Source organism: Diachasmimorpha longicaudata, chromosome 10 (genome assembly GCF_034640455.1).
Source record: "Diachasmimorpha longicaudata isolate KC_UGA_2023 chromosome 10, iyDiaLong2, whole genome shotgun sequence".
In the NCBI taxonomy this organism is placed as follows: domain Eukaryota; kingdom Metazoa; phylum Arthropoda; class Insecta; order Hymenoptera; family Braconidae; genus Diachasmimorpha; species Diachasmimorpha longicaudata.
This window is the reverse complement of record NC_087234.1, coordinates 7,753,864-7,766,017: the sequence shown is the minus strand read 5'-3', so window position 1 is coordinate 7,766,017 and position 12,154 is coordinate 7,753,864. Positions and strand designations below refer to the sequence as shown.

The 12,154-nt window shown below is 40.7% G+C and overlaps 1 protein-coding gene across 8 annotated transcripts in view; it reads right to left on the bottom strand.

The window, feature by feature from the left end:
* LOC135166809 (uncharacterized) overlaps nucleotides 1-12,154 on the bottom strand; it is a 102,010-nt gene that overhangs the window by 34,835 nt on the left and 55,021 nt on the right. The window contains exon 6 of one of the 8 annotated variants that reach the window (XM_064129438.1): nucleotides 11,193-11,463. The exons of the other annotated variants lie outside the window; for them this stretch is intronic. Within the exon in view, the coding sequence (XP_063985508.1) occupies nucleotides 11,193-11,222 (30 nt within the window). The 5' untranslated portion in view covers nucleotides 11,223-11,463. The remainder of the gene's footprint in view (nucleotides 1-11,192; nucleotides 11,464-12,154) is intronic. 8 annotated transcript variants of the gene reach the window in all.

Sequence of the window (12,154 nt, the reverse complement as noted above, 5' to 3'; positions counted from 1 at the left end):
CTTGTAAATTTATTTTGCAATTCAATCAAGAAGGTCTTTCCCCCTCTCTCTCTCTCCCCACATTCTTAGCCTCCACCCTCTGATGTTTTTTCGCCACACGCAGGAATAAGTCAGCACCGACAGAGGAATAGGAAAATGGAACTGGGGTGGTGAGGCACGTGTGGCGCTCTACTACATGGGCCAAATGGGCTAAAGTTTTCGCCTCCAGAGGAGGAAACATGGGCGCGCAATTTCCACCATCTCACACTTCTCCGTCTGCAGTCCCTCTTTTTTTCCCTCAACTCTTCCCAGATTTCTGTTTACGAATTTTCCTCACACCATTCAGCTCGTATTTTTAGGTTTTTTTTTTCTTTTATTTTACATTTCTCAAAATGGAAAAGTTGAATGAAGACGTAACAATGGATCCTGTGATTCCATTCCCCTTGTTCTTATATCAGTCACTTGTGTCCGGGAATGTTTCTTTTTCACATAGAAAAAACGGTCGATTACATTTATCAACGATCCTCGAGATCGACGAGGATTTACCAGGTGGATAAAACTTTTTCACGTCTCAATTTTATGCAGTCTGTAGCGAAACGATAATCGTTTAGTGGCAAATGCCCTGTGTGGAGTTGGAATGAATTGTGCAATGAAGTTTTTTTTCTTCATTCTAGGGATCAGTTTATTCCAGGTAAAATCTGATAAATTGAGAGATTGAAATATCCTTTCGATGAGGAATACATGGAGAGAAATATTTAATAAATATTACGAGAAAAAGAAGGTAAATTGATAAAACGATTACAAGCTTTGAGTCTTTTAATTTTAGTGGAGTGTCGGCAAGCAACTCCCGTTGCGACGAGAGAAAACACGAGGCGTGTTATGTTCCCATAAACACGATAAACACCGTAAACCTCGCGAGAGCGCAACCACCTTGGACGGTACCTGGGGATGACACGAAAAAAGTCTCGAGTCTTCCTACGCGAAATGCATTATAGAAAAAATAAGTTGTTCAAATAGACGAACGAATAGTTAAAAGACACCGTATTCCCCTCTCCTGAAGTCTAGTATAATAAAAATTAGTCTCAACTATGAAAATGCAAATGAATATCATGAACCAAGCCAAATAGGATGTTGTAAACCATAAGATGTAATAATATACGACTAAGTTGAGACGCCTAATTAGTCATACTTGTACGTAAGACTGATAAATTGTTCCGACATTGTCGCTGAAGCCGTTTAATATGAGCGCGGCAGAGTGTTCCTATAATCGTCGTTAGTTACTCCGGTTAGAGCGTAATTTCTCAGGTTAGGTCGTGTCGACAAGACCATCGAAAACTTGGGTAAATTCAGCCCAACGACATTTCCAACAACTTTGCAATGCTATTTCTTATTCCATATCTCTAGTTCATTCTAGTTTCACTACATGCTAGGCTATATCATTCGTTACTTTGTTTTCACGAGTGGATTATGTCACGTAAAATGGCCAGGATGGGGAAGAAACGCCGGAAAGAGACAACTGAGATATAGATTGAACGTTACATTCTACCTACGAATGCTGAAGGCTCGAAAGTTGTCTCGTAAAAAGAGATCACTTTTTCTTATTCTCAGTGGATATTCTTTCTTAGTCCGGAGGGAAAAATATTCTTTACAGGCGGGCTTATAGTTTTCTTCGGATTTTTCTTTTCGGACGTCATGATTGAGTGAAAACAACTCTACGAAGAATACCTGGATCGATAATCAGTAAAAAATAACAGGCTAATATAGCCCTCATTTATGAATAACTTGAAAAAAATTCCAAGTGAAGAAAAAATTAAGATGACGGATGTTTTTTTCACTATTGGACGATTTTGCCCTCATGAATGACCGCGAAGGAAAATCGATTTTTCCGTGATTACAGCTGAACCGGTTATTCATCACGTTGATTCGTTAATCTCGTTCCCGTCAAACAGAAGAATCCGATCCTACGAACCGCAGACATGTAATAGCGCATTGTAATTATCCTTCCTCTCGTTGTTTTACCCGTCACCTCCACGTGACACTCGCCACTCTGCATCTTGCCAATGCTCATCGACATGTCACACAATTCTCCAGCTGCCAATGACAAAGCCCTCAAATTACATGTTTTCCTCTCCGTGCAGTTGTTCATTCGTCTTCAATTATTTCGACTAGATTTTCCGCGCAGAATTCACTCCTCTTCTTTGCGCAGCGGAGGGAAGAAAAATAGCGAAAAAAAAAGATGGAGAATGAGGATGAACAGAGTTGGGTGAAATTCAATTCAATGCATAGCAAATAGTACCTCCCGACGGCCTTGGATGTAACATCCACACTGCTATCGCCCTTTTGCCCTCTCACCTTTCCCTACCATTTTCACGTATCCTCTATTTTTTTCATTCTTCTCACCTTTTATTTTGACTCTATTCATTTTTAAAATTTTCTTCCTCCTTCATCTCGTGTTGCAAATAAAAATTGCACACGGCAACACGACTGGAACGAGCAAGCGCGGAGTTACCTTTTAAATAATGCACCTTTATCGCAGTCCCGTTGCGATACACGTACACTTGTTATATCCCAAAACCTTTTTCCCGGAAAGAGAACCATTGCAGACCTGTGGGCTCTAGCCCTGGATGACTCACTCTGAGGGCAGTCGAGGCAGTCTCGATAGAACAATCATTTTTTCAATTTGTTGTCAAATTTAAGAAATATGTAATTTGTAGACGAGTTTTTTCTACATTAAGGTTTCAGTAATTTTTTCTGAATATTTCCAGCGAAGAAAAAACTGAATCTGAGGCTTGTCAGTGAGCGTTGTAATGCTTCCATTGTTGAATCATCAAATTTCCAATGTTTCCCAATATATTTGTTTTCAACTCCAATCTAAAGATTATCCTGAGATAATCTCCATCGTATCAAGTTACCCAGCGCCTTTGTGAGTTTTCACCCTAAGGTCAAAGGCGATACAGAGTCGAACGTATTGTCCCGTTTCAATCGTATTAAGGGGGTCAGATTTTCTTTTTCACTCGCTTCGAAGCACTTACTATCGCTTCAGCCGGGAGAAAAGGCAAGAGAAAACTCAATCCCCGGGTACTTTTCTTCAGTCCGGATATTGAGGCAAATCGGCAGACTATCCTCTTGTTTTCTCACGAAATGTCCTCTAGATGATTCCCCTCACTCCTCGCCTATTAGTGTCCCCAGCACTTTGAAAGTTGTCCCTGTAAATATTTATGCAGGGATGCACTCTATTTACAGAAATAGTTTCTTAAGCATTATCCGACAAATCCAGAATCAAAAATTTCGTCGTATATCACCTCCGTATGTTGCTTGATTTTTGGCTGCAGAATTCAATTTGAGGGAAGAGCAAAGCGGAATCACCTAAAATGAGAGCTTACTTTTTTTATTCTTCCTTTCAATGAGAGATCAGGAATGTCATTTTGACTCTGAAAGCCCTGAGACTAATTGACCCCCTAAGTCCCGAAATTCTTCGTCCTGCACTGACTGTTCTTCCTTGTGATACAACAGCTCCATTTTTATTGGAATAAGCACGTACCCACACGGGGAATACTTCCACCAAATTATTCTTTCCTTCATACATCACGTGACCCCTCATGTATTTATTTATGTATTTCCGTCCCCTTTCAATGCCAGAATGACCAATAACTGGAGGCCTTATCCCTCAAATTAGACATCTCCGATGCTGTCCCTGCGGTCGTTATTCCCATCACTTCTTTTATGTCACCCTCCCAGCTCTAATTTTATTTTCATTCTCCTCGAGGACATAATAATACTGGGGATGGACCTGTCCATTTTATGGAGTTGTACAGTGAGTTTGTATGCATTTTCTTGGCATCATCTCTAATTTTCATTGAATTATCGCCTTTGTTAAATTTCACCTGAAACTCGCAGTCCCCCATTCCCCTTAAAACCCCTATATTTGTCCTCATTACTCCCCAATCTTTCGAATCAGTCCAATTCATCGACTCGAGGTAAAAAAAAGCGTTGATTCCGGTAGCAAATACAAGCGCAGCGGTTGCCCTCGAAAATCCGTAAGCCCGAGTTCTCGGATGTGGAAACTGGTTAGTTCCGGAGGTTCTCTCATTCCCAATACTTCCTGTATTGCCATTTCTTCATCTCGACATTCTCCCACCCAGTCCTATATCGTCGTTCTTCTCTATATTTTTTCCTCTTCATTTCCTCTTCTCATACTCCCCTTTTTTCGCTGGCCCTTTTTCTCTCTGGAGACCAAGTCGAGCGTGAACCTGCCAAGAACTACGTGGGGCCGAGGATGGGGGTGGATAGTGCCTGCCACGCGGTCGCCCTCTTGGCATCCCCCAGGGTCCGCGAAACGCGTTGTGTATAGTGGTTTAAGCGAGATAAAGGGAAAGAGGAATATGGGGAAAATCCAATGAAACAGAGCCAGTGCAGCTACGGTGTCGAGTAAGAGCAAGAGCACATTTCTAGGGGGCTGGGCCATTTCGTGAGTGAAAAGCAATGATATTGCGATATAACTCGTGTGTAAAAGAAGGAGATGAGCAGTGGGAGAATACATGCGTCGTGTACCTCTGTGTCTGGACCGGGAGGAAGTTATTAGAGCACTTTGCCCGGTTCAGTCCCCCTCCCCCTGAGAGACTGAGGGGGGGATCCACCACCATCGGGCGATGGAAGATGCTTGGGAAGGGGCGGGGGGGGGGGGGGAGAGCAGGAGCATTACACCGTCCAATATAACTCGGCTTATTGTGGTTTATTGCTTTTGGTCTTTTCAGTGTTCTTTGAGAATGGGGTTTATGCGATCTGTGCAAATTTGGGGAGGTCGCAAGTACTCGCCGATTCACTGTAATTTTTGCGGGTCAAGTGAGGGGAGAGGAAAGCTTCCTCAAGTCCCCAAGATTTTTGTGATGTTTTAGATTTATTTCAGTAGATAGGTCACCTCAGTGGTCGGCCAATTTTTCATGAATATCAAAATTATTTTTATGCACTCTCATGATATCTCATCTACAAATTCTTTGCTCCGGTTCTCATGAAAAGTTAAAAATATTAAGACCACTGGTGATACACCTGTAATATCAGCGACTGGCACGAGTTGACAGAAGTTTTGACAAAGTAGCATTCACGAGAATGGGTGGAGTGGAAAATACCGGGTAAAATATCCCCGGGGACGATTGTTGGGGATTATGGGATCCTTTTCTCGCGAGCGTGGTCTCGCGTGTCCAATGGCCGTTGGCTCGAGGCCCGACTTAGTGTGCTACAGGTATTAAATCCAGTGGAAAAATAGCTGGGATATCCTTTCAACAAATATTGAAAATAGAAAAATAGAGAGTAGGGGTGGGTCTTTCTCACTGTAGCCAGGCTACATTTCTCCAAATGATAAATCCTACTTGCGCAATTTATCCTCTAAAATTCCCTACAAGAAAGTAAATTTTTTAAAACTAAGTTGATGATAAAATATTAAAAAATTACCACTCAAGTAATTCAATGGCATCGAATAATATTTAGATAAATAAATGACGAATGATAATAGTAAATATTTAAATAATATTATCATGTTAAATAATTCGGAATTTTCAACGTCGGATATTACAAAAATTTCATCCAAACATTTTCAATAGCCTTTTTTTCATTAAAAAAAAAACTTTCAAGTTTTTTTAAAGGAAATTCTTAAGTATGCATCGGGGAAAATGCTCAAGTTTGACGCGTGCAGGGAATGTCTGCGCTGTTGGAAGCTCCCAGTGTGCATGGGGGGTATCGATACAAAAGTTGTCTGTCAAAGTAAGAATTTTCGCTCCTCGGAGAGTAGAAAATAGGTAAACGCGAGGACAGCCCGTGCCTTATCGACTTTAGAATATCGAATGGACCTTGTGAATGAGTGGAAAGATGTGGAGGAGAGTTTCAGGGCGCTAGAGCATTGTCGATAATTCGAGATGGGGGTGCAGGAATTCTCCAACGACGAGTGCAAGCGGGCCTCGTAAAGTTCAAACGATAACGGCCACCTCTGTAAACCCGACGCCCATCTCTTTCACCTCGATCGCTGTGTAGCGAGTGCTTTAGTAGTCGTGATATCACTCTCAATGATCGACGCTCTAGAGGATTTTTTCCTTCTGCATTTATTATTATAGGGAATTAGGGGCGGAGGCGGAAAAATGAGACTCTCATAAAATTGGAGATTTCACGTAAATAATTGAAAAAGAAACGACAGATTATTCGTATAAAAATATAAATCGTCACCTGGACTTTTGTCGAGTTCTTAGCGCCGAGTAGTTTTCGCATTAGCATACTTTTCTTACCAGACTTTAATCCCTATTTACATTCAACCTGTGTCAGCAGAGGGTGTATTTGGGTCGGCGAATCTCGCGAAACACTCCAAAAATGATGATAGAGTCGTCGTGTTGTTTTTCACCGCGAAATTCAGCAAAAAGTTGGAGGGAATAATCATAATTTTATCTCCCAGTGCCAGATATTTCGGTGAAATTAGCAAGAATTCAATTCAGGAGAAAAAAGTTGGATAAAAATGAGCCAAAAAATTATGGCGAATTTCGGTGTACCAAGGGTAATCGTATACGTGCAATGTGCAATATAATTCAATGGAATCCATGTGTGTAACAATAAATTTAATATCAAGTATTAGTACTCGAGGCGATGTAATTATCTATCAGTTTGATTTGTTCTCGTATGATTATGCCGTTTCGGTTCGGCATAAAAAAATTGAGATTTCCAAAGTGAAAATATGAAAAAAAATCACAATGTCGTAGGTCACCATTATCGTGAATAGCACTGGGTTATGATATTTTTCGAACGAAAAATATAACACACGAGCTGGGCGAGAGAGTGCCATACGCCTGCGGGCGCATTATAATATGATTCATGACCCTGGGAGTCCCGCCGGCTCATGCGACTCCCGTCGTGATACCCAACGCGCTAAAGGATATTTTCCGAACGGGACGTTGTGCCAGGGGTGAGGCCAGAGTGGTCGCGCTGATAAAATTATTATCAGTCGCGTGAGAATTTATGAAGTTGAATTATCTTCGGTATCTACACTGTACGACGTTAGTTGGCACGTCTCTGTTCTATACTTCATACGCTAGTTTTGATGTGGGATTGTCAAATCATGATGAGAATATTATTTCTATTCCTTATTATTTTTACCAATTATTGCCCGCAATTGAAGTGAGTATGAATCGCTGTAAATGATATTTCTATGCAATTTCTATTAGAACAAATAGTTTTCAAGGAAAACATATGTTTTCCAATAGAAGAAAAGCAAAAGCTTTTAGCAAATTGTCATCAAATATTTAAATAGTAGAAAATTAACTCCCTCGTGATAAACAAAATATCCACATTCTAAAGTAGCTCCAAGGAATTTCCGAGGAAGCACTCTCTTCGCATTTTCATAAAAAGAAACTGAAAAAGGGAAATTGAGTCGAAAACTTGCCAACTCCATCAACATTCCACTGGATAAATACTTGAAAAAAGGGCCCTCCCCATCCCCAAATTGTTTCTCGTGGCAAGTGTTTTAATTAAACAGAAAAACGAGAAAACAAACAAATCTTAAATTTGGTAATGAAGAATCCCGGAAGTTGTGAGGAGAAACAAGGGGATGGATTATATAAATGTAAAGAGGATGAACCCGAGGTGGGAGTGAAACGGCATCACCGGAACAAAGAGCCAAAAAGCTCGAATGGCTATGGTACTAGTGGTGTTGGTGGTGTTGGTGGTGGTGGAGGTGGTGGTGGTGGTGGGAGGGGAGGTTTTAGTGTGGGGAAAGTGAATGTTGTGAAATTGTTCTTCCGTTACCAAGTTGGCCGCCTCCAACTTCACACCCCAAGTACTTTGAGGTGAGCACGGAAAACTAATTCGAAATTCCAGAGAGGCTGGGTGCGTTTCAGAGTGGCTCCTTATTTTCTACGGTGAATATGACTGTGAAAATGTGAGCACCATTACTCGTTATATCATCTCTTGTATCAGAGAATGAGATTATATTGTATTTACGTGGCTTTATGTTGCACCCCCTTTGTTCAACAAATCCAGGAAGACAACTATAAATCTCATTAGTAATTAAGAATGGTGTTTTCGTGGTTTGAAAAATTGATGGGAGTGAATTTTTTTTATCCTGTCAGTATTGGTGGAGATTTTTTAAGCGGTACACTTGTTTCCCTCAACTAGGATTTATCGAGCATCCCTCGAGTGACTTCCAGCAGGCCTCAATTTGAAAATTAAAAAAAAATCACCACTTTCTCCTCTATAAGATCTGCCTGAGAGGCTTTCTATGAAATTTTTGAATTAAACTTTCGAGACCATTGCTTGTAAATGGTTGGAAATAAATATGTGAGGCCCGGGTCGGAATCTTGAGTTGCACTTAGACGGAAATAATCTCTGTGCGAGTCGGCAATTGAGCGCGCTAGTGCTCACGTTAGAAAGAGGTGAATACCAGGGGCATAGAGAGAGAGAGAAGGCGGGATGAAATGAGAGAAGGAAAGGGTACATAGTGAAACGAGTGCGGAACGCGCGTCGGTTAGAAGCAACTGCAACAACTTGTATTAGCATAAAGCCTCTCTATGGAGGTACCCCAGACGCTACTACTGCCTAGGGTCTTTCTCTGTCCCTTTTCACTCTGCTTTTCCTCAGCACACCCGACTAAACTATCAACCTTATATGGCCGTCTTCCGTACCGTTTGCCCCTGATGTTCTCTTCCTAACGAAACCACATGAAATATGGTACGTGAATTTACTGCGAGGCTATTTGGTATTGTGCTAATTTTATTAAGACGGGAGAATGAATAAAAATGACTGTCTCACTGGGGAGAATTATGTCATAGAGTGATTTAGATGCACTGAGGAACAAGACTTCTGAGTGCATCGTAAAAATTATTTATTGGATTGACAGTGGAGAGCCATTTTTACATCCGTACACGATTACTTTTACTCGAGAAATTGGTGGCAGTGTCGATACAATAGTGCTTTTATCAACTTTTTATAGATATACAGACAAATCAATTGTTTTGAAGCCCTAAAAAAATTAGAGCAGCTAAAATAAATGGCATGAAAAATCTTGGGCTTGGATAAAAAAAAAAAATAATTATATTCCACTATGGAAAGTGAAATTTCATCACCCCTTTCTCCGGAATTGAATTCAATATCGTTCTCCTGAAAATAACAATGAAAGTGCCCATGAAATTTCCATTTCTTGGTAGCAGTGTGACCCTTTCTTCTTCACCTACTCCGTGAATTTCTCACCTCACCTCAATCCACTACAGCAACATCTATAGTACGAAGCTAATGGTGTCGGCTGTTGAAGAAGAAAAGGTCCAGTTGCACTCCATGTAGACACAATACTCCAAAATGAGAAGGAGGTTTACACACATAAGAAAGCTAGGATGTTAGTTTCAGGGTACGGATAAATGGTGGTTGTACCGATTCCCGAGAACGACCTAGACACCGTAATACCGGGAATACTCGAGTAAGTGCGCCAACTGCTGCTTTTCACCCCACGTCTCATTTGAAGATCCCAACCCATCTACTCCTTGCAAAACTGACCCTCTTGGACCACTGTCAAGCGAGTACTCCGGCTTTTTCTCGAGACAATCCTTCGCTCTTTGGAATTCGCCGCAATTTTATAATTATTGTTTAGTGTTTCACTGAGCTGAGAGAGGAATATACATCATCCTGACATTCTCAATCTCCAGAAAATACAAACACTGGCTTTGGAAGGAGAATTGGAGGACTGACTCGTACAATTCAATGGTATTGAATGTTATCTGAGAACGGCTAGGGACTTACTTGGAGTCGAGAGTGGTTCTGGTTATTTATGCATTTTGCAAACACAAACGGTGGATAATGTGATCTACATAATTTAAAGAGAATAAATCATGGATGTTGGCGTTTATCAAGTGCATCTAGTAGACGGGGAGAAACTACTAAATTTCAGCCCTAGTAGTTAATGAAAAAATATATTTTCATCACATTACATTCTGCTGAATTTCAAATTAATTGGAAATTTATTCTCAATGAAACTAATAATCAGGCCAAATTGAGTCTACAAAATGTCACCAAATATAGCCCCCAGATGGAGAACATGAGCTTTCGCTAAAACAAATTCCAAATCGATAAGACAGATGAGGCAATGCATCAGAAGTTTGTGAGGAAATTCCAAATTTCCGTAACGATTTATGACGTTAATCAGTTGAGAATCCGAGCTCAATTCGCTGCTACACATTCCACGGGAAAATTCCACACTGGACACCACACCGAATTCATTGTGCAGAAGAAGATAAGCCCTGAATGACGAGATTTTGTCACCTGAGCATTGTATCCAGACGGCAAAATGAGCATGGTGGTATTTTGCGGGGAGTAATTACATCGTGCTTTCCACCGGTCAACCGTAGCTATCTGCATCGGCTTATTGTGTTGGAGGAGTTATTCAGGAGCATTCGTGTGAAAAGGATTTTAGTGAATAGCAGAATTGTACCAGATGCCATTGCCGTGGTAAAAAAAAAATTTCTGACCGCCCTAGGAAAATTTATAAGGTTTAAAATTCAGTTCAGAGTGATTTTTACCCACCGACTGACCTATATCCTCCATTGTCATTCATGAACTTTGACAATCATGGGAAGATTCTTCTCTCCGCAATGACTTGGCACTTATTATATGAACCCCCTCCCATGCAAAAATCTGAGTTAAAGCTGCTCCACCCATAAATCTCTCCCCGAAGGAGAAAGAGGAATCAAGTTAATTCTAAAGATTATTTATCATGTCTCCAATAATATCTTTCGGATGTTGAGAAAGCGGGGAAAAACCGTGTTACTTACGAAAAGAGAGAAGCATTGGAAAGAGCGATAGCTCGAAAAGCGGAAGCAGCTCAACGGCCCTTTAGATGCTCGTAAATTCTGGCAAAGTGAAAATTGGTAGAGGGACCTAACGAACTTATGGGGAGGGTAGAACGATATAAGGGGGAAAAAGCAGGGTAATTCAAGGGAGATGGCGCACACAGTGCTACAGAAGAAAAGAGTGATATTTTACCGGGAGAAAATCCGCATAATTCTTCACCGAAAACATTTAATTCATGAAAAAAGAAATATATATATATATATATATATTCTACTAAAATGGAGTCGATAAATAGCCTCGAAAGAAATGCTCCAATTCCATCTTGAGTTATAATTTTCGTGGTAAAAAGCAAGCGAGAGGGGGAAAAAAAAAAGAAAAATTAAAAAGTTGTCTGTTGTACTCACCCGGAGGCACTGCTGGAATTTTTTCTCCATGGTGAAAAAAATCTTCCGTAAACATCCAATTCCACAGTTGGTCCAGGGGACTCGTATTTCCCTCTCAATTTCTCTTTCTCTCGCGGACAAAGGGTGTACGAGAGTACGGATAGGGCAAACTAATCAAGGTAATCTACACTATTTGCACGGCTCTGAGCTTCCTTGTTTTCTCCTCTCTATCTCGCTCTCTATTCTCATGGAGTTTGCTCATGCGCGCAGGATGAGTGAGTTTTGTGTACACCTGCAAAATCGAAATTTCCACGAGTGCATGAGGAAATGGGAAACTTACAGGATTTCGTATTCAGTTGAGTACAACACCACCAAATAATACACCGCCATTGGTTACTGAACATTTGCTTTAATTTTAGTAGGGCTGTCGGGAGGAAGCAATAAACTATGATCTCTTGTCTTTTTTTCATTCACCGGTGACACTCACATCTGTCCCTGGCATTCTCACCCAGAGTCATTATGCTAATCAAGTTCGTTTTTTATCTCAAAATTATGCATTCAAATAAATTTCAAATAAAAACGAACGGAATGTGGGAAATTGGTGATAAAGTGACAATATTCTTTTGGATGATTGTATTGACCAATTGGTAAAATTTCTGGAGATTTCAAGCCAGTAAAATTGCCAATTCCATCACGGAAACTGTTTTTTGACCCCCACTTGGGGTCATTTAGTTCGACCAAAGGTTCATTCGTTAATAGTTGACAAATTAACAGTTGCGTCAGTGTCATACCAGAGCAATGCCCTTCACACATGACTCCCAAAAATATATAAATCACTGGGGTTAAAAGTCTGGCACCTGTCCTCCCTCCTTTCCCTATAATTTAATCTTAACTGCGTCGCAGCGGGTAAATTGAGCGATATTGTGTTGTTTACACTATGACGAAGAGCGAGAGATTACGCGTATACATCAGGAAGGAGTGTA